Source organism: Apodemus sylvaticus, chromosome 10 (genome assembly GCF_947179515.1).
Source record: "Apodemus sylvaticus chromosome 10, mApoSyl1.1, whole genome shotgun sequence".
NCBI classification, from domain to species: domain Eukaryota; kingdom Metazoa; phylum Chordata; class Mammalia; order Rodentia; family Muridae; genus Apodemus; species Apodemus sylvaticus.
The window spans coordinates 79,297,624-79,321,028 of NC_067481.1; the positions used below are offsets into that span (position 1 = coordinate 79,297,624).

The 23,405-nt window shown below is 39.0% G+C and overlaps 1 protein-coding gene across 1 annotated transcript in view; it reads right to left on the reverse strand.

Moving 5' to 3' along the window:
• Positions 1–2,398: 2,398 nt before the first annotated feature.
• The window catches only part of Sox30 (SRY-box transcription factor 30), a 38,075-nt gene continuing 17,068 nt past the window's right edge, over positions 2,399–23,405 (reverse strand). The window contains exon 5 of the mRNA XM_052195870.1: positions 2,399–3,159. Within this exon, the coding sequence (XP_052051830.1) occupies positions 2,778–3,159 (382 nt within the window). The 3' untranslated portion in view covers positions 2,399–2,777. The remainder of the gene's footprint in view (positions 3,160–23,405) is intronic.

A 23,405-nucleotide genomic window follows, 5' to 3' on the forward strand; every position in this document is an offset into this window, starting at 1 on the left:
AGTGGTGATCAAGAGATTACCTAGCCCTAACTACTACACAGCCGAAGAAGGGGCTAGAGAGATGGCTAAGTGGTTAAGGGCACTCCCTGCTCTTCCAGAGGACCCAAGTTTGGTTCCTAGACCCTATGTTGGCTGGCTCACAACCTCTTATAACTCCAGCTCCATGAGGTCCATGCCTTTTCCAGGCTTCTGCTAGCATGGCTCACAATGGCACACACACAAACATAGCCACACTGAGTAATAATTCTTTTTAAAACAACTGTGGAAGAAGTCAGAGGTGAGAGGCTACCCTGGAAACAGGTAATTAGGAAATGGAGATCTATGAACTTTGCCTTTCTGCTGTTTTACACAGTGATTTCCTCAACCAATCTGTCTGCAGGATAAGGTTTATGATGAAAGTCTTTTAAATGAGATGGGAGAAAACAGGCCAAGCTGTTGCATGCATTTCTCCTAGACATCAACTGTATAACAGATAGTAAATATATAATGTTCCTTTAGTTCACACATAAAATGACATCTGGATCATCCAAGAAATTTAGGATTTATTCATTACATCAAAATTGCCTGTGCAGAGCAATTAAAGAATCTCAAAGCTGGAGAGATGGCTCAGTGGGAGAAGCTGCTTGCTCTGCAAACTTGAGGACCTGAGTTCACATCCTCAGAACGCATGTAAAAGCTAGGTGCAGTGGTGCACATCTGTAAGCCAGAACTAGGGAAGATGGAGACAGAGTGCCGGGCTCTGTGAGAGAGTGACTGAAGGAGATAACCATGCCATCCTCTGGCCTCCAGGCCTGCATTCATGCGTGTGCACACTCACTCACACACACACACACACACACATGATAGAGTATCAAACCTGAAGAAATTATGGAAATTACAGGCATACAAACACTATTCCCACAACTTGAGGGCGCTGACACGCATCACCAACAGTAACTTTTAGTTTGGTAACATGGCTGCGGCATACCCAGCTGTGAATGATGCACACTGAACACCACGCTGCGCAAATGCCTTCTATCATGGGACAATGGTGGTTCCCAGCTGAGCTGAAGTCCTATCGCAAGCTTTCCAGGACATACGCTTGAGTCTTAAAAAAATTGTTCAGAGGTTTACCTCAGAAAACAAACCTTTTTCCCCAACAGTTTTGCAGCAATACTTTGCCATTAACTTTCAGAAGACGACAACAAGGGCTTCTTTCAAAAATCTCATCTCCAACATCCAGTCACTGGAAGCTCACACTTATAAGACTGACTTCAGTTTACACAGTCTATGCAGATGCCTGAGGGAAGTGTCCTGATTTGGTGGCAACTTCCCACCAATTCACTGTCTTCCTTGAGGATATCTTTTAAAATGATCTCACCTCTGGCCATCTTACTCTATTCTGAAGGGATCTTCTTTATCCACAAAGGGATGCTTGCCAATCTGTGACATCATGAATGGCATTTTTGTTGATTTTCACTATGAGTTAAGTCTACAGGTGTGTGGAATTGTAAGTGAATCCCATGGTCTTCAATTCAAGCCAGATGAACCAAATATAACCCCCTTGGGGAGTGTTTCAATCATATGCAGACTTGCATAACAGCATTACAATAAACACACACATCTTTGATAGTACAATTTCAAACCTGATTGGTTTACACTGATGGTTTACACCTGACAGGATCTAGAATCACATTGGAGACAAGTTTCCTGGAATGGCTGAGGAAGTTTGTAGATTAGGTTAACTGAGAGGTGATGGCGTGCTCTACATGTGGATGGCATCATCCCAGGGGCTGGGGTTTTCTTCTTACAGAGAGGAAGCAGGCTTAGTCCCAGTATCCATCTGCTGCTTCTTAAGCACAACTGGAGTGTGGCCAGCCACATCATGTTCCTAACGCCAGCCATGCATCCCCCATGATGCGCTACGCCATCAAACCAGGAGGCAAAATAAACCCTTCCTTGAGTTGCTTTTCTCAGGTATTTTTGTCGCAGCAATGACACAGGTAATTAATACACGAACTGACAGGGTTCTGTGCCACTCTGCTGGTGTCTAATAAAGAATCTGCAGGTGGCATAAAGCTCACCACCCCCGATGAGTTCTGTGAGCTCATCTCCCTCCTCTCAACAGAAAACATTTAACAAGAGCGTTTTCATCTGTTTATTTAGTTACAACAACAATATAACAATGCATACCAAATGGGAAAGATAGTTAAAATGATGATAAAATGTTCAGTAACAGAAATGACTATATCTGAAGGAACTGCCCAGGTGTCATTAAAATACATTTTTAACTTATATTGGTTATTAGTGTAAATTAAATTTAGCAACTGAGTTCTAGTCCATGTCTACAAGTTATCAAAATATTTTCAAAATGTTACATAAAAACTGACAACATCCATAAATATATAAACACCAAAATTTTTTCAGAAAAATAAGATAATGTACCCTGAGATAAAATGCTAGTCACACTTGCCATGAAGATATACTCACATGTGTCCTCACATGCCACGGGAAGCTTTCTGTATTTCGCATTTTCCACGATAACAAAATGCTATCACATGTTGGTGCAAAATTCAGCCATGAATGTAACTACTTTAGATTTACGATCCCTCTGCCGCAGCATCGGGCGTCCAGGGTCACTAAGGAGGGCTTAGGAAGACATGAATGGCACTTGGTTCTGACTCCTCAGATCATGGCTGAAAACGCTCAGCAAAGCATTCTAGGCTTTTTTTTCTCACACCAACTGACCCAGAATATATTTTAAGAAATGTTTATTTTCTGCGCATATTTGTTTTAAACTATAAATTCCTGAGCACTTTTTCTTCTTCCTCCTCGTCGCTGTCAGTGACATTGACTTGCTGGACCCCAGAGGGAGCTGAGGCTGGGGCTGTGAAGACATTCTCCAAGGCTCCAATGTCCAGCGGAGGCATGGGATTCAAGTACTCCTCCCCACCGTGCCCGTGGCTGCTGTAGTAAGGGGGCCCATCCACGCTCTCACAGCTCCGAGAGTCTTCACTGTGTGTGTGCTCATCTGCATAGTCTCTGAAAGGATAGTCTCTATTTAAAGCTGAAAAGATAGCCTCATGTTTTTGGTACCTGTCTTCATAATAACCAAGACATTCTGGCATTGAACTTGGAAAATTTCCATAGCCAAAGGGAGGCCGACTATAAGGGCACGTGCTGTAACAGAAACACAAAGACAAACAAGAATGACATCAGCTCTTCCCACAATGCCGGGCCCACAGACTATGATTAACTGCATCCCCCATGGGCTTGGAAAACATTTCTTTGGCATCTTCCCACTGCCTGTCCACCCCCACCCAAAATACAAAGGTAGTTTGGATGGCTGCCGCCCCAGCATGATCACCTCTTCCTAGTTTCTAGCTCCTTACCTGATAACCAGGATAAAGATGGAACCACCCTGGCCTCGACACTACCTCACACCACACAGTGTTGGAAATGGAAACACAAGCTGTGTGACAATGAAAAGGGCAGGTGGGTGTAAAAGGGTAAACTCTAAAGTGCCTCCTGTTCTAGAAGAGGCTGAAAGGAAGAGCTGCTAACTACTGAAGCCCTGGAACAGAAAACTCCAGCTTCATTTTACAAGTGACACTGTAACAAAGTACATTTAGAATATTCTTTGCACTATAAGGTATTAAAACTGATAGCGCAGCCTGCTTTCAAAGGGCGTTTGCAAACAAGCAAAACACCGTGGAGCAAGACTGTGAAAAAAAAAAAAACTTCTGCAGTTTTACAACTGACTTTTGAAAGGCAAAACTAATAATCTTGTCACTCAAATCCTGTCGCCAATTCTCTAAGTATTAATCTCTTTGGAGGTGAAGAGGAATTTCACAGAACTTGGGCTCGTGCTCGCCACCTAGTGACAGCCAACACAATGATCACATTCATTTGCAAAGCCCATGGAATGCCAGTCACTGCACATCTTCTGAATGAGGAAGGAAGAGGACAGGGGAGAGAAGAAAAAGAGGAGGAAGGGAGGATGGATGATAGGATGGAAGGCCAACTCTCTTTCCTTTCAAATGTATGACGATGTAGCTAACCACTGTCTCAAACTCTCTGAAGATGTCCCACTTCCAAGCCTTGCAATACAAGGAATCTTGCTAACACTGAACACCACAGATAGAAGTCAGTACTTACATTTTGATTTGGTTTACAACCATACTGCATCACTCTACTTTGGAGACTTAGAAGTTAAAGCATGTGCCCTGAGATACTGTCACTCTCACTGCCGTGACTTTGTTCACACAGCTCTCTGCCTTCGGGGTCTTCCATCCACTGAACTCTATGCAGATGTCAGACAGCATATCAAATCTACTTCCCATGTAAAGTCTTCTTTTAATGCAGACATAACTGCTCAATTAGTAACTATCTTTCAAAAGATCCAGTTTCAAGGCATGGTAGAAAATTTAAAAACCTTAAAATCTTGATATATATCAGACATGTGCTATAGTTTGAAACACCAATATTGCATGACTGTACTATATGGAAAAAATAAGTTAGTGTTATTTCACAAGTCAATTATGTCAAAGCTGGTCCAGGGTTATACTGGTGTAAAAGCATTCCCTCCATTAGGAAAAACATCTGTTGACTTGATTAGAATAATAATATTAGCCAATACACAGAAAGAATATTGTATGCTTTCTAGGCACTGGCTGAGGATTTCACACAGAGCACATGGACCTTAAAGCATTTACATTTAATCCAACAGAACAGAACACACTCTTCTCAGCACCACATGGAATATCCTCTAGAATAATTCATACAGTCATTACACCCTAAATCAAGTGTTGATAATGTTTTTAAAACTGAAATAGTATCATGCACCTCCTCAGATCACAATGGGATAAAACTTACAAATCAATAGCAAGAAGAAGAATGGAAAGTGTAAAAATAGTGGATACAGGGAGATATAAACTCATGGGTAATTGGAAAAATTAAAAGGAAAATAAACATTTTCTGGCAGTAAGTGAAAACAAACCTCCTGGGGCAGGAGAGATGACTCAGCTGTTAAGAGCACCGACTGGCCTGCCGCCGTCTTCGCTCCCAGTAGGACAGGACAGGCAGCTCCAGGTACAGAGATATCCTGAGTTTAACATCACTTGGGACACAGACTGCCAGGCTTCTGCCTGTGCCCAAGACCTGGGCAGCTCTGCTGTTCGTCTGTGTGTCAGCCTGTCATGGGTCGTTTGCCCTGCAGAGTAATCCGCACTTGGAGGGGGCTCCCTGCCGCCATCTTAGTTCCCAGTCAGACAGGATAGGCAGCTCCAGGTACACAGAGACAACTCTGAATATAACATTGCTTGGGGCAAGGCACACCAGGGCTCCAATGGCACTCAAGAGTAGGGCAGCCCATCAGCAATCTGTGCCAGGGGAAACCCAGTCATCCAGAGGAGCAGAAATAGCCATACAGGCTTATAGGAAGTTCAAGCACCAGACAATGACAATAGGACCAACTAACACCAGAAATAACCAGATGGCAAAAGGCAAACACAGGAACGTTACTAGCAGAAATCAAGGCAATATGGCAGCATCCAAACCCAATTCTCCAACAACAGAAAGTCCTGGATACTCCAACACACCAGAAAAACAAGATTTGGATTTAAAATCACTGGTCATGATGCTGTTAGAGAAACACAAGAAGGACATAAATAAATCTCAAAGAAATATAGGGAAAATGAATCAAAAGTTAGAAGCCCTTACAAGGGAAACACAAAAATCATTTAAAGAAATTCAGGAGAATATGGGTCAACAGATAGAGGCCAATAAAGAGGAAATGCAAAAATCACTTAAAGAAATACAGGAGAACTTGGGTCAACAGGCAGAAGACATGAAAGAGAAAACACAAAAATCTCTTTAAAAATGACAGGAAAACACAAACCAAAAAGTGAAGGAACTGAGCAAAACCATCCAGGATCTAAAAACAGAAGTAGAGAAAACTAAGAAATCACAAAGGAAGACAACTTTGGAGATAGAAAACCTTGGGAAGAAATCAGGGGTCATAGACGCAAATATCAACAACAGAATACCAGAGATGGAAGAAAGAATCTCAGATGCGGAAGATACCATAGAAAGCATTGACTCAACAGTCAAAGAAACTGCAAAATGCAAAAAGCTTGTAACCCAAAACATCCAGGAAATCCAGGACACAATGAGAAGACCAAACCTAAGGATTATAGGTATAGATGAGAGTGAAGATTCACAACTTAAAGGGCCAGCAATTATCTTCAACAAAATTATGGAAGAAACCTTCCCTAACCTAAAGAGAGAGAGATGCCCATGACCATACAAGAAGTCCACAGAACTCAAACAGACTGGACCAGAACAGAAATACATAATTATCATATAATAATCAAAACCCTGTCATAATAATCAAAACCCCAAATGTACTAAACAAAGAAAGAATATTAAAGGCAGTAAGAGAAAAGGGCCAAGTAACATAAAGGAAGACCTATCAGAATTACACCAGACTTCTCAACAGAGACCATGAAAGCTAGAAGATCCTGGGCAGATCTCATGCAGACCCTAAAAGAACACAAATGCCAGCCAAGACTACTATACCCAGCAAAACTGTCAATCACCATAGATGGAGGAACCAAGATATTCCATGACAAAACCAAATTTACACAATATCTTTCCACAAAGGAAACCCTACAAAGGATAATAGGTGGAAAACGCCAATACAAGGAGGGAAACTACACCCTGTAAAAAGCAAGATAGTAACCTTCTTTCATCAAACCCAAAAGAAGATAACCACTCAAACATAAAAATAACATCAAAAATAACAGGAAGAAATAATCACTATTCCTTAATATCTCTTAACACAATGGACTCAATTCATAGACTGGATACATAAACAGGATCCTACATTTTGCTGCATACAGGAAACACACCTCTGTGTCAAAGACAAACACTACCTCAATCAAAGTAAAAGGCTGGAAAACAATTTTACAAGCAAATGGTCTCAGGAAACAAGCCAGAGTAGCCATTCTAATAACAGATAAAATTGACTTTCAACCTAAAGTCATCAGAAGGGACACAGAAGGACACTTCTTACTGATCAAAGGAAAAATCCACCAAGAAAAACTCTCTATTCTGAACATCTATGCTCCAAATGCAAGGGCACCCTCATTCATAAAAGAAACTTTACTAAAGCTCAACACACACATTGCACCTAACACAATAATTGTGGGTGACTTCAACATTCCACTCTCCTCAATAGACCGATCAGGAAAACAGAAACTAAACAGGGACACAGTGAAACTAATTGAAGCTTTGGACCAACTGGATTTAACAGATATATATAGAACATTTCATCCTAAAGCAAAAGAATATACATTTTTCTCAGTACCTCATGGTACCTTCTCCAAAATCAACCATATAATTGGTCACAAGACAGACCTCAACAGATATAAGAAGATCGAACTAATCCCCATGCCTCCTATCAGATCACTATGGAGTTAAGAGTGGTCTTCAATAGCAACAAAACCAACAGAAAGTCCACATACACATGGAAGCTGAACAATACTCTACTCAATGATACCTTGGTCAAGGAAGAAATAAAGAAAGAAATCAAAGACTTTCTAGAATTTACTGAAAATGAAGGTACAACATACACAAATTAATGGGACACAGTAAAAGCAGTGCTAAGAGGAAAACTCATAGCACTGAGTGCCTCCAAAAAGAAACTGGAGGAACATACACTAGCAGCTTAGTGGCATACCTTAAAGCCCTGAAACAAAAAGAAGCTAATTCACCAAAGAGGAGTAGAAGACAGAAAATCATCAAACTCAGGGCTGAAATCAATCAAGTAGAAACAAAGAGAACCATACAAAGAACCAACAAAACCAGGAGCTGGTTCTTCGAGAAAATCAAGATAGATAAACCCTTAGCTAGACTAATCAGAGGGCACAGAGACAGTATCCAAATTAACAAAATTAGAAGTGAAAAAGGAGATATAACAACAGAAACTGGGGAAATTCAAAAAATCACAAGATCCTACTACAAAAACCTATACTCAACACAACTGGAGAATCTGGAGGAAATGGATAATTTCCTAGACAGATACCAAATACCAAAATTAAATCAGGATCAAATAGATCATCTAAACAGTCCCATAACCCCTAAAGAAATAGAAGTGGTCATTGAAAGTCTTCCAACCAAAAAAAAGCATGGGACCAGATGGTTTTAGTGCAGAATTCTATCAGACCTTCAAAGAAGACCTAACACCAATACTCTTCAAACTATTCCACAAAATATAAACAGAAGGAATACTAACTATTCCACAAAATATAAACAGAAGGAATACTACCCAACTCATTCTATGAAGCCACAATTACGCTGATACCAAACCACACAAAGATCCAACAAAGAAAGAGAACTTCAGACCAATTTCCCTAATGGATATCGATGCAAAAATACTCAAAATTCTTGCCAACTGGGGGCTGATGGGACTTTCGGGGAGTGGGGGGGTCTAGAAAAGGGGAAATCATTTGAAATGTAAATAAAAAATATATCGAATAAAAAAAAAAAGAAAAAAATTCTTGCCAACCGAATCCAAGAACACATCAAAACGATCATCCACCATGATCAAGTAGGCTTCATCCCAGGGATGCAGGGAATGGTTCAATATACGGAAATCCATCAATGCAATACACTATATAAACAAACTCAAATAAAAAAACCACATGGTCATTTCATTAGATACTGAAAAAGCTTTTAACAAAATTCAGCATCCTTTCATGCTTAAAGTCTTGGAAAGAACAGGAATTCAAGGCCCATACCTAAACATAGTAAAAGCAATATACAGCAAACCGGTAGCCAACATCAAACTAAATGGAGAGAAACTTGAAGCAATCCTACTAAAATCAGAGACTAGACAAGGCTGTCCCCTCTCTCCATATCTTTTCAATATAGTACTTGAAGTTCTAGATAGAGCAATTAAACAACATAAGGAGGTCAAAGATATACAAATTGGAAAGGAAGAAGTCAAACTATCACTATTTGCAGATGATATGATAGCATACTTAAGTGACCCAAAAAACTCCACCAGAGAACTGCTACAGCTGATAAACAATTTCTGGAAAGCAGATGGTTATAAAATCAACTCAGGCAAATCAGTAGCCTTCCTATACTCAAAGGATAAGCAGGCTGAGAAAGAAATTAGAAAAATGACACTTTTCACAATAACCACAAACAACATAAAGTATCTTGGTGTGACTCTAACCAAACAAGTGAAAGATCTGTATGACAAGAACTTCAGGTCTCTGAAGAAGGAAATTAAAGAAGACCTCAGAAAATGGAAAAATCTTCCATGCTCGTGAATTGGCAGGATTAATATAGTAAAAAATGGCTATCTTGCCAAAAGCAATATACAGATTCAATGCAATCCCCATCAAAATCCCAACTCAGTTCTTTATAGAGTTAGAAAGAGCAATTCTCAAATTCATCTGGAATAACAAAAAACCCAGGATAGCTAAAACTATTCTCAACAGTAAAAGAACTTCTGGGGGAACCAATATCCTGGACCTCAAGCAGTACTACAGAGCAATAGTGTTAAAAACTACCTGGTATTGGTACAGTGACAGGCAGGTAGATCAATGAAATAGAATTGAAGACCTAGAAATTAACCCACACACCTATGGTCACTTGATCTTCAACAAAGTAGCTAAAACCATCCAGTGGAAAAAAAGATAGCCTTTTCAACAAATGATGCTGGTTCAACTGGAGGTCAGCACGCAGAAGAATCCAAATAGATCCATTCTTATCTCCTGGTACTAAGCTCAACTCCAAGTGCATCAAGGACCTCCACATAAAACCGGACACACTGAAACTAATAGAAAAAGAAACTGGGGAAGACCTTTGATGACATGGGCACAGGGGAAAAGTTCCTGAACAGAACACCAATAGCTTATGCTCTAAGATCAAGAATCAACAAATGGGACCTCATAGAATTACAAAGTTTCTGTAAGGCAAAGGACACTGTCCAAAGGACAAAACAGCAACCAACAAATTGGGAAAAGATCTTTACCTACATCCAACAGAGGGCTAATATCCAATATATACAAAAAACTCAAAAAGTTAAGAGTCCAGAGAGCCAAATAACCCTATTAAAAAATGGGGTACAGGGCTAAACAAAGAATTTTCACATGAAGAATTTTGAATGGCTGAGAAGCACCTTAAGAAATGTTCAACATCATTAATCATTAGGGAAATGCAAATAAAAACAACCCTGAGATGTCACCTCACACCAGTTAGAATGGCTAAGATTAAAAACTCAGGAGACAGCAGGTGTTGGTGAGGATGAGGAGAAAGAGGAACACTCCTCCACTGCTGGTGGGATTGCAAGCTGGTACAACCACTCTGGAAATCAATCTGGCGTTTTCTCAGAAAACTGGGTATGACACTTCTGGAGGACCCTGTTATACCACTCCCGGACATATACCCAGAGGAGTCCCTGACATGCAATAAGGACACATGTTCCACTATGTTCACAGCAGCCTTGTTTATAATAGCCAGAAGCTGGAAAGAACCCAGATGTCCCTCAATGGAGGAATGGATACAGAAAATGTGGTATATTTACACAATGGAATACTACTCAGCAATTAAAAACAATGAATTCATCAAATTTTTAGACAAATGGTTGGAACTGGAAAATATCATCCTAAGTAAGGTAACCCAATCACAAAAGAATACACATGGAATGCAATCACTGATAAGTGGATATTAATTAGCCCAGAAGCTCTGAATACTCAAGACAATTAACTTATCAAATGATTCCCAAGAAGGAAGGAAGGAGAGGGCCCTGATCTGGGAAAGGCTTTATCTAGCATTGTAGGGGAGTACCAGGACAGAGAAATGGGAGGGGGTGACTGGAGAATGGGCACAGGGAAGAGAGCTTATGGGACTTATGGGGAGGGAGGAACCGGGAAAGGGGATATCATTTGGAATGTAAACAAAGAATATAGGGGGGGAAAGGGACTGTTCTTCTGAAGGTCCTGAGTTCAAATCCCAGCAACCACATGGTGGCTCACAACCATTCGTAACAAGATCTGACGCCCTCTTCTGGTGTATCTGAAGACAGCTACAGTGCACTTACATATAATAAATAAATAAATCTTTAAAAAAAAAAAAGAAAGAAAGAAAACAAACCTCCCCAAACTGTGTAATATAACCAAAGAGAAAGATATGGTAATATCCTGAGACATCAAAAAAAAAAAAAACAAAAAAAAACCAGACAACCTAAAGCCAGTGCACTGCCAGTGCTGAGCAGGGCATCTCAAGGGCTAAGAAAAGCAACAACAAAACACATCAAAAAATGAGTAGAAACAAAGAGATAGGGAAGAGATAAACTAAAAGAAAAGATGAGCAATGAGGAAAACAAGATGGTCAAACTTCAAGAAAGACACACACAAACACACTGGGTGGTGGGTGGCAGGGAGAGAGAGAGAGGGAGAGAGGGAGAGAGTCAGGGAGAGAGAGAGAGAGAGAGAGAGAGAGAGAGAGAGAGAGAGAGAGAGAGAGAGAGAGACTCAAAATCAAAGATGAAAAAGATAATGTCACAATGTAACAGTCCAGAAACACAAAGGGTCATAATGAGACCCTTTAACTTCCGGTCTAGATATTCATGAGAAACTGCATACTGAAAGAACCTGAAACCTAGAAGAACAGATGAGTCCATGAGCAGCACATACAGATCACCACCATGGAGTCAATCATGAACGGAAGCAGCTTGGCGGCTTGTTTATAACTCCAGGACACAGGTGCAAGTGGCAGGAGGACCAAGGTTTGAGTTCACTGAAAACAGTGCAGCTGGCTACCCAGAAACAAACCTCAGAAAAGTAAACTGGGCCAGGGGGAGAAGAAAGAAGCCTTCCTTCAGTGTAAAGAACCTTCCAAGACTTAAGGAATTGACTACTGAATTAGACTGTTCATTTAGAGAACTAGTTCCAATTCTTTGAAAACTATTCAAAAAATTGAAATTGAAGGAATTCTGCCCTTTTATAGGTCCAGCTTTTCTCATTACACTGGTATGAAAATCAGAAAAACTATAGACCCAGTTTTGGATAAACATGCCTGCAAAATTTCTCAATAAAATACTACTGACCTATATATATTGGTACATGGAAAAGATCAAACTCCATGATAAAATGAAATTCAAAGATTCAACATATACAAACCAATAAGCAAAACACATCACCACAATTCAGAACTGTAATATATTTCATCTCCATACACAAAGAGTGTGCAATAAGATTCAATATTTATCATGATAAAACACTTTTACCAGATCATATATAGAAGGAAATCCTCTAAATACTAAATAAAGGCTATGTACGCAAACCTCACAGCCCATGACACTAACCAAGGAAATTGCAAACATTTCCTCTAAGGTTGTAAACCTCAAAGGTATCTCATTTTACTGTTCTTATTTAACACAGTACTGAAAAGTCTTAGCATGAGTACGAGGAAAGAGAAAATAGAATATCTAGACTGAAAGTTAAATTATCCATATTTGCATATGGCATAATTTTACATATGGAAAAACCTAAATTCCCTATCAAAAAGCTGTTAGAACTCATACATAAAATTAGTAAAGCTGAGCCAGGAGGTGGTGGTGCACGCCTGTAATCCCAGCACTCTGGGAGGCAGAGGCAGGCAGATTTCTGAGTTCAAGGCCAGCCTGGTCTACAGAGTGAGTTCCAGGACAGCCAGGACTATATAGAGAAACTCTGTCTCAAAAAAAATTAGTAAAGCTGATGAACATGTACTAAGTGTACAGAAGTAGGGCTTTCTCTGTGCAGCTGTGGCCACCCTTGAGCTCAGTATATAACCACAGGTGACCTCACCCTTGCATCCTTCCCCATCATTTTGGTGTGCTCTAAGATTCCAAACACAGGCCATGCAACAAAATTAGTGAAAAGAAAACTTAGAGAACAACACATTCACAAAAGTCATAAACATAAAACAGAGTAAGCCGGACAAAGAAAACTCGGTCTTTTACTAAACAGTGCTGGAATGATTCACAGGCAGCAGAACACCGCATCCATCCTCTGCTGACTGCGGAGCAAAGGCCTCCATGGGAAACATGAACTTACACCATCACTGCAGGGGCAGGAGGAAGGCTTCTATCCCCTGGTGTGATGTAGGTGATGACTTGGTTTTAATGACAGGACCCAAAGGCACAGACAATGAAAACAGACAAACAGGATGATGAACTAAGAGGTTCTCACACAGTAAAGAAATGGGAGTCTACGGAGTGGGGAAAACACTTGCAAATTATTCATTCAACAACGGATTGATATTTGGCACTAAATACCAAGAAAAGGAAATAATCAAATGGCCATATGCAAGTCCCCAACTAGGTAAGACTCATTCATAGCTGAGGTCATTACACCATAAGATATTATGTTCCTATATTTTTTTATTGCACTATTCACAAATACACAATCAGTCCAATGTCCTTCAATGGATGAACAGATAAGAATGCTGTGGTATCATTACACACTAGAATACTATTCAATCATAAAAAGAATGGAATACTAAAAACCATTTGCAGCAACATGAGGAGAAATGGGAATTATGTTAAGTGAAAAAGCCAGACAGAAACACAAATGACATGATATCAGTCATTTGTAGAAACTAGTAAATTGGTCTTGGAAGAACAATGGAATCTGATGGTTGGAGACTGGCACCAAAACACAGAGTGGCAGAATACTGGTTCTTCTCTAGAACTACTAGGTAACTACTGGTTAAAACAATCTGTGCTGAATTTCAAAATGGCTAGAAGAGTGAAATTCCAAGCATATAACATGAGATGAAAATGTTTTATTATCCTTTACTACCTACATACTGTGTAGATGCATCAAGTTCCATAAAGATACAAACCTTAAGTCCCAGATACAAAGGAATGCTGTGGCTAAGGCTCTACCCATAGCTTCTGGTTTCCTCCACCTAGGGCAGGGCCTACACACTTGTATTTTTTTTTCAAGTTCTAGTGCATTCTCAACCTTCCTAATGCTGTGACCATTTAATACACAGTTCCTCGGGTTATGCTGACCCTCCCCATACTACACAATTATTTCATTGCTACTTTATGACTGTAATTTTGTCACTGTTATGAACTATACAACCCCCAAAGGGCTTGCAACCCGCAGGCTGGTAAGGCTCTTGTGCATCCAGCACACTGCCAGGAGCTGACTATGCACTGGCTCAGCAGGGAGGGGAGTGGAGACACAGCCATGCCAACACCACATGGATCCATAGGGCATTCGTAATGTCATTAGAGAGAAAACCAGTTTTACATACTCCTTAATGAAACACACTACCTATGAGCTATCACTACGAGAAGGAGCAAGAGGGGGAAAGGAAGGGTAGGGAGGAGGAAGAGACAAAAAAGAACTTGGGTCTACAGGTCCATCCCCCAGAATGCAAAAAGCCACATCCAAGATGCAGCTAAGTTTTTGTTTTTTAGCAAATATACAGCACTGAAGAAGGCAGGGCACCATTGGTGGAGACAATCCAAGCAATGTGGATAATTTGGTTGGTTCTTGATTTACACACTACTTGTAAAAAGATAGGTTTGAGATGATAAAGGAAAAGCAAAGGCAGATGAATTGTTGGTTAATAATAAGGCACATAAAAATTTCAGCTATGAGACGATAGGAAGTCATTTTGTAAGTATGTAACAAGTAAGCATGTATGTGTGTGTTTATGTATGCAGTGTATTATTTATTCAAAATGTTTAGACCCAGAAGTGACCTGATTCCTGGATGTGTGGTTTATACTTACTCTGGGGAAGGGACACCTGTACTACTGTGCATGTGTGGGGGTGGAAAGACAACTTTTGGGAGTTGGTTCTCTCTTTCCATGATGTGTAGGTTCCAGGTATGAATTCAAGTCATTAAGCTTGGTAACAAGAGCCTTTACCCACTGAACTGTCTCCCCAGCCCTGAGCCTTGTTTTGCTTTGGAGTTTTGGAGATTTGCATAGGATTTCTTCACAAACATTTCTGTTCCCCACGGTTGAAACTAAAAGTGTCCTCCTGAAATATGAAACTTTTTGAACACCAACAGAAAAAAATTGATTATATTTGGAGTTTGGATTTTAGCTGAGGCTGCATGGGTAAGTATGAAACTGTACTGCACTGTATGTGAGCTATATGAAATCTGAGATTGGCTCTAAAATACATCCTTGTTCCCAAAGTAAGAAGAAACTGAAGAAGCAAGAATAGTAAAATGTCAACTTCTGAAGCTAGGTGCCAGCATGTGGGCACATTATGCTATACTGTTACCTTTTTTGCATATGACATTTCTATAACAAACTAAATAACACAGTCACAAAAAGTTACAAGTTTCTTTTCCATGGTGAAGGCAGTAAGATTCATCCTCTAACCTCACATCTACTACTCTGGAACTTTGCACTCACTGGGCTGGTCACTAAGTCCACAGTGGCCACTGTAGCTGGTAGCCCAGGTCATCTTCAACTCTAGCTGAGTGAGGGTACAACAACTCAGAACTCTGTTGAGAATGTCCAGGAGCTGGGGAAATGCAGGTGCAAGATGACAGCACAGAATCCCTCACAACTCTTCCCCTTCCATTAACTGCTCTGGCCTATAAGGCATAAGTTCTGTGTGTCTTCTGCTCCAAAATAAAGTGCACCTTGAGCCATGGAAACAAAGCCACTGGATTTGTTTTAAGCTCAATCAGTGGGTTAAAGAATGTCCCTTCAATATTCATGTCTACCTAGAACCTTGAAATATGACTACTTGGAAATAAGGTCTTTACAGATGTGACTGCATCGTGACATTTTATTGAGCAGAACATGATTCCAATTACCTGTGTGCTTATAAAAACAAAATGTATACAGCTATGGAATATTTTGTAAAAACAAAACAAACAAACCAAAAAAAAAAAAAAAAAACTAAACCAAACCAAAAAAACAAGAAACAGGCTGGGGAGGTGGTTCAGTGGGCAAAGAAAGTACTTACCATAAAAGCATGAGAGCAATTCACACCCCTATAACCCACATAAGGACCAGTGCAGTAGCACAAGGCTGACACTCCTATAGAACCCAAAACAAGCTAAAGGTAGGATCCTGAGAGCCCAATGGCCAACTGACTCAACTTAAGCAGTGGCAAACAACAAAAGAGATCTTGTCTCAAATAGGTAGAAGACAATGTCCAAAACCCAAGATTGTCCTCTGACCTCCATGTGTGTGAGCGAGTGCATGTGTATGTGATGTGCACACACACACACACACACACACACACACACACACACACACTATACAATACAAAAGATTGAAAAACAATGAGAAGACACAGATAGACACAGGCATACAGAATGAGAACAGTGAGACAGCCATAAGCTGAGGGCAGTTGAAGGTTGCCAAAAAGCTAGGAAGAGAGATTCTTTCTTAGAGTCTTCAGAATGGAGCAGAGCCCTGTCAATAGCTTAATTTCAGACTTCTAGACTCCAGAACTCTAGGAGTAACTATCACTGTTGATTTAAGCCACCACATTTCTGATGTGTTCTTCTATTAGCCCTAGCAAACTAATCTGTCTAAAAGCATATTTCAGTCTGTGTTGTTAAAAAGCACTTGCCTATACAGATGCTACAGCCCAGGATGTTAACAAATGTGTGGCAGCACCCGCTAACCACAGTGCCTTCCCCAACTGTAACTTCAGTGCTCAGCACATTCATCCCCTCTTCCCTGCTGAAGTCCGAAAACTTCAGAGTATGGCTTTGTCTTAGTTTCTCTGTACACCGTAGTTTTGCACCATTGTTTTTTACTGGATATAGCAATCTGTTGTTTTTTTTTTTAAGAAAATAAAATTTGTATATTGTTTCTATATGTATAGCCATTTGGCATGCACACATCTATGTACTACATGTAGGCAGAGTTTATAGAAGCCACATGAAAATATCAGATTCACTGGGACTAGATTTATAGAGCATTGTGAGCTGCCATGTTGGTGCACTGGGAAAGTGGCTGGTGATTTTAACTGATGAGATATCTCTTCAGTCCTTGGATATGTAGCTACCTTGATTGGCATTTATTTTCAAGGGTTGAAATATATCATTCCATGCTTAACCTAGGTTTAAGGTTACTTGCAAGAAATCTGATATTAGCTGATGTGTTTGTAGCCTTTGTAGGTGAATTGGCGGTTTTCCCCTAAAACTTTTAATAGTTTCTTTGTATTTCTGACATCTTGACTATTACCGCAGTTCTCAGCTGTGGGTCTAAAACCCTTTGGGAACACATACTAGATATCCTGCACATCAGATATTTACATTTGATTAATAACAGTAGCAAAATTACAGTTATTAGGTAGCAATGAAAATAATTTTATGGTTGGGGTCACCACAACATGAAAGACTGTATTAAAGCATTGCAGCATCAGGAAGGTCGAAAACCACTGGTATACTATGTATTTCAAGACAAGCAGATACTAGGGAAGTTCATGACCATCCCACCAGCACTACAAAGATACTAACAGGAATACTATACTCAGAAGAAAGACAGCCTGTCATGTGAACACAGAAAAGGAATAATCTTTATGAAGACTAGATGAACAAAGGAGACCTAAGAGGGAATCCATCATATCCTGCACAATGAACCAGCAACCTCTTAATACTAGTACAGATAAAAAAAAATTCCCAAGCAACAATGTTACAGGAATTGGTAGACATTTTCAGTAATACTTTAAATATAAAAAGTCTCAATTCACAAATCAAGTGATATGAAATAGTTGATTATGTGAATAAAAACAAGATCTAACTATCTATAGTTACTAAGAAACATATCCCACTGGTAAAGATATGCACAAAGAAAGATGAAAGTCAATACATCAAGAAAAATTAAGCCAAAAAAAGGGCAAATTAAAAACCACATGGGAAGTCCATCTTACTCCAGTTATCATGGCTACCATCAAGTAAACTACAAACAACAAATGCTGATGAGGATGTGGGGGGAAAGAAGAATGGTGGAAAAGGGACCCTTGTATACTGCTGGCAGAAATGTAAAATTAGTCACTATTAAAACAGTATGCAAATTCCTAAAACAACAATCACCTCCCCACCTCCAAACTGAAAACTTATCACAAGACCCAGTTACACTTCTAACTCCTCCATCGTACACATTTTAAGAAATAAAACACAGAGATACTTACATATCCATATTTGTAGTGGGTCTACTAACAAAATGGAATAAGCCTAGAGGCCATTTAACACAGGAATAGGTAAATAAAATGTGATGTGGGGTGTGTGTGTGTGTGTGTGTGTGTAATGGAGTTTTATTCAGCCACAGAGAACAATAGCATGTCATTCACAGGAAAATAGATGAAACTGAGGGTTATACTAAGCATAATAAGCTATCTCAGAAAGAGAAATACTGCATACTCTCTCATGTTAAGAATCTAGAATTTGGGGCTGCAGAGATGGCTCAGTGGTTAAGAGCACTGACTGCTCTTCCAGAGGTCCTGAGTTCAGTTCCCAGCAACCACATGGTGGCTCACAACTATCTGTAATGTGGTCTGATGCCCTCTTCTGGTGTTTCTGAAGAGAGCAATGGTGAATACATGACATTAAAAAAAGGAATATTAAAAAAAAAAGAATCTAGAATTTTAAAAAGTATATATACATAGGTCATAAGCATACCAGAGGGATAATATGAGAAAGAGGAAGGGTTTTAAAGGAACTGAAGAACAGGGGAGTAATGGAGGGAAGACAAATACTATATGCTTTCTTTTACATATGGTATCTAGATTTACACATACACACATGCACATGTACACACATGTGTACATAAACATATGTGCCATGAACTGGGAAAGAACTGAGGGTGAGGAAAGAGAGCGAGAAGTACAGAGGGGATTTGAGAGAAGGCAGTGTGGGATGAATATCAACAATGTGATGATACTCGTGTGTAAAAACAAGGTAAAATCTATTATTTTGTATGTTAATAATAAAAATGTTGAGTTATTTACAAGTTGTTTTCAAGGTTATTCAGATAGTAAATAACTAAGAATAAACAATGTTTGATAATTCAGATATACTATAGATAGCTGGTCTTCAAAAATCTCAGAGGTTGACACAACATGGCATTTAAAGTTGTTTCATTATTAAAATGCTTTTTGATTATGAGACAGGTCTTCTGACAGAACCTCCACTCCACTTCAAAGATGATGAACATCAATAACTTCCACATGGAGTTACTTTAGTTGTGGCAAGCCACTGAGCAAAGAAACTGTATGTGCTACAACTACAAACAAAATGTTGTCCAGAAGGACAAACTGATACAGGGAAGCCGACTGGAGGCCAACTGGAAGTCAGGCTTTGCCAAGACAAGGTAAACAAGTCCTTCACAATTCCTGTGTCATAAGGTCTGTCAGATGCCCTGTGCCAGAAGGCTGAAGGTGAATGCTCCAACATTATAGAGACAATTCTGGGAACTGTTCAGGCAGCAGCCATCTATGTCTGTCTTTTATACACTCTTAGAAGCTGCTGGCCTGCACTTAGTACTTACTCAGATAACAATTATTCCTTCTCAGGTCTCTGATGGGCTTGAGGACTAGATATAGTCTCATAATCAAGCTTGAGTTGTTTAGGATTTAAGATGTTTTAGGTTTAAGAAGATGTTTTTATGTTGGTAATACAAGTTAGGATAAAATCTGAGTTAGGTACAAAACTTTAAATACACCAAGATAGGATAGAAAATAGAAATTTTTCCTTAATTGCCAAATACTATGGACTAACATTGTAAATGTATGTAATACTTTATGGTTTTTATAATTGTTTCATAATTGTTATTATTGTATATATTATTATAAGGGAAAGAGCCTTTTATTAGACAAAGAAGGAGGAAATAGGGGCATAATGTTTTTTGTTTGTTTGGGTTTTTTAAATTTATTTATTTATTATATGTAAGTACTGTAGCTGCCTTCAGACACTCCAGAAGAGGGAGTCCGATCTTGTTACAGATGGTTGTGAGTCACCATGTGGGTGCTGGGATTTGACTCAGAATCTTTGGAAGAGCAGTCAGTGCTCTTAACCACTTAACCATATTTTTTTGGTACTGGGTAAACTTTACTCGTGTGTGTGTGTGTGTGTGTGTGTGTGTGTGTGTTATTCAAATGCTGATTTCTCTGCCCTCATATCTTGTTTCAATTGAAAATGGCTTTGTTATGTTTATTTTAGATGTTCCTGTCTCGTTTGTATAAACATTGTTCCACATTCATTCTCTACCTTGCCAATAAAAGCCAATGAGACAATACAGAGCTTTAGAGAGAACTAGGTAGGGCTTCCAATTCTAGGAGGGGTAGAGAAAGAGAGAGAAACTGGAATAAGGAGCCATGAGGGAGGTGGAGAGAGAAACATTAGAAGAGAGCAGAATCAAGAAAGGACTAAAGAAGCCAAGTTAATACGGGAATATTGTCTAAGAGGAAGCCTAACTAGCACATGATTGCTCAGTATTTGGATCAAGGCAATTTTAATAAATCTTAGTCTCTGTGTATGGTTACTGGGGAATTAGCTGGTTAAGAAATTGAGCCACCAGTTTAACTCACTGCTTACATTTATAGTAAAGATAATTCATTTTACCATGTTGCTTCTATATAATACCTTTCATCTTCCCTCTTTTATTACCATCACTAGGAAAACTACATTTGCATATATTATAAACCCTAGTATTACTTTATAGAGTTTTATATTCACTAGATAAACCAAGAAGTAAATGGGCATTAGGTAAATACTTATATAGTGATATTAACACTATTATTTACTACTTCTAGGTCTCTCCATTTACTCCTGTGGGTTATCATCTGGCTTCATCGCCTTTCTCTGAGACAATTACACATGTACTAGCCATTGTGTACTGCTTCTGTCAATGTGTAACATTCCTATGTATTGCAGTCCTTTGCCCAAGAAAAACCAATTGTTCCATGTGGTTTCAGTTAAAAGCCATAAAATGTATATGTATATAGACATAAACATTTTTTTTTTCTACACAGGATTTATCTGTGTAGCCCTGGCTGTCCTAGAACTCACTTTGTAGACCAGGCTGGCCTCCAATGCAGAGATTCACTTGTCTCTGCTTCCTGAGCGCTGGGATCAAAGATGTATGCCAACACCTGTCCTATTATGCTATTCTTATATTATGTAATTATATTTAATGGTACTCTTTGTTTTGTTTGGATTTATGTTACCACAGAATTCATTTAGTTTCAACATATAGAACATCCTTTAAGCCTGGAGAAGTGGTGTACGTCTTTAATCCTGGCACTTGGGAGGAAGAGGGAGGCAGATCAAGGCAACCTGGTCTACACAGTGAGTTCCAGGACAACCAGAAGTACTTAGTGAGACCCTGTCTCAAAACAAACAAAACAAACAAAATAAAAACACAAAAAAACCCTCATGAAAAACAATAACAAAACGACACCTTTTAATATTTGTTTCAATCCCTGGCCCTGTAAAATATTTCTCTCCTCTCCTCCCCTCTGTCTCTCTCTTGCATATATACACCTCATATATGTCTTTATCTCAGGTTTTGAATATATATGAGAACATATTTATCTTCATTGAAAGCTAGGATTCATCAACTAAAAATTCTTGTTATTCTTGTGTTATTCTTTCTTTGGGTATAAATGCTAACCTCCTTTGCTTCTACTGGAAAGTCAGTTGTAGAGTTTCTAAGAGTTCTTTTGTATACGATGATCCTACTTTCTCTGGCTACTTTTGATATGATTTTATCTTTCAGTATTTTACTGTAATGTATCTAGGTATAAATCTCTCTGTATTTATCATACTCAACGTTCCCTGAGCTTCTTAGTTTACAACTTTTCATGTATATTCTTTAAACTTTAATATTATTAGTTTGTGCGTGTGCCTATGCTGTTGGGTGAGTGCATATGGAGGTCAGAAGACCAAGGAGTCAGTTCGTTCCCTCTACCATGGGGTCGGGTTCCTGTAATTGACATCAGGCTTGTGAGGTACAGGAACACTGGCAAAAGGTAGCTTTTATCCACTGTGACATCTCACCAACATTTTAGCCCAGTATTTTTATGTCCCCTTCTTCTTTTTGTACTTCAATTTCATATATATTGCTGTACTTGATGGCGAATCTGTACTCAAGTGGTTCAGAGGGTCTGTTAATTTATTCTTCATTCTTTTGTTCCCATTCTATTCTGACTATGCAAAACCCATCAGTCTACTTTCAAGTTTGGTGATGTTTTCCTCTGCCAGTTGAATTCTGTTTGAGACCCTCTGCTGTGTTTTTCATTTTGGTTATTCATATTGGTTAAACTTCAGATTTTCTATTTTTTTAAAAAAACGCCATTATCAGTGTCTTCAATTTAATTTAAAAAAATTTATCAGGGCTGGAAAGATGACTCAATAGTTAAAAGCACTAGCTGTTCTTCCAGAAGACACGGATTCAATTCCTAGCACCTAGATGGCAGCTCAAAACTGTCTTTAATTCCAGCTCCAGGGAATTCAACACCTTCAACACAGACACACATGCAACACAGACACACATGCAGGAAAAATACGAACACACTTAAAAAATAAACCATTAAAAAATGATCCATGTCTTTAAGCATAATTTTCTTTAGTTATTTAAAAATATTAGTAATGGCCTTGTGGTCTTTATCAAAGTCAATTCTAGACTCTCTCATAAACTTCCTATTGATCTTCTTTTATTTTTATCAATTTACTCATCAATTCATTCACTTTGAGGTAGCTCAGGCTACCTGTTAGGTCTAATATTTGTTATGAAACCCAGACTGGCCTTGAATTTATGCTCCTCCTGCTCCAGTCTCTTGAGTACAAGGATTGCAGGCACACAGCACCACATCCAACTCTTAAGTTTTGCCTCTGAATGGACTGTGATTTATTTATTTATTTATTTATTTATTTATTTATTTATTTATTTTAGTTTGCTGAAAACTTTTTTTTAAAGATTTATTTATTGTTATATGTGAGTACACTGTAGCTGTCTTAAGATAGCACCAGAAGAGGGCGTCAGATCTCATTACGGGGATGGTTGTGAGCCACCATGTGGTTGCTGGGATTTGAACTCAGGACCTTCAGAAGAGCAGTCAGTGCTCTTAACCGCTGAGCCATCTCTCCAGCCCCTGCTGAAAACTTTCTATTTGGCTAATATATTGTTACAGCTCAAGAACATGCCCTCCTATTTCTCCAAGGCCCGATCCTCTAGGTTTTGCCTCTCAAGACCTCTGTTCTTGCAATACATATATTTTGTATATTTTTACCATTTCACTTAAAGGTGAATCCAATCCCATTTCTGTATTTCAGTTGAAATATAAGTCTTCATTAATGATTCAAAATATGTATTTTTAGCTTCTTGAGAAATTTTCAATGTTCTCAAATTCTTGGGATATTAATCCTATT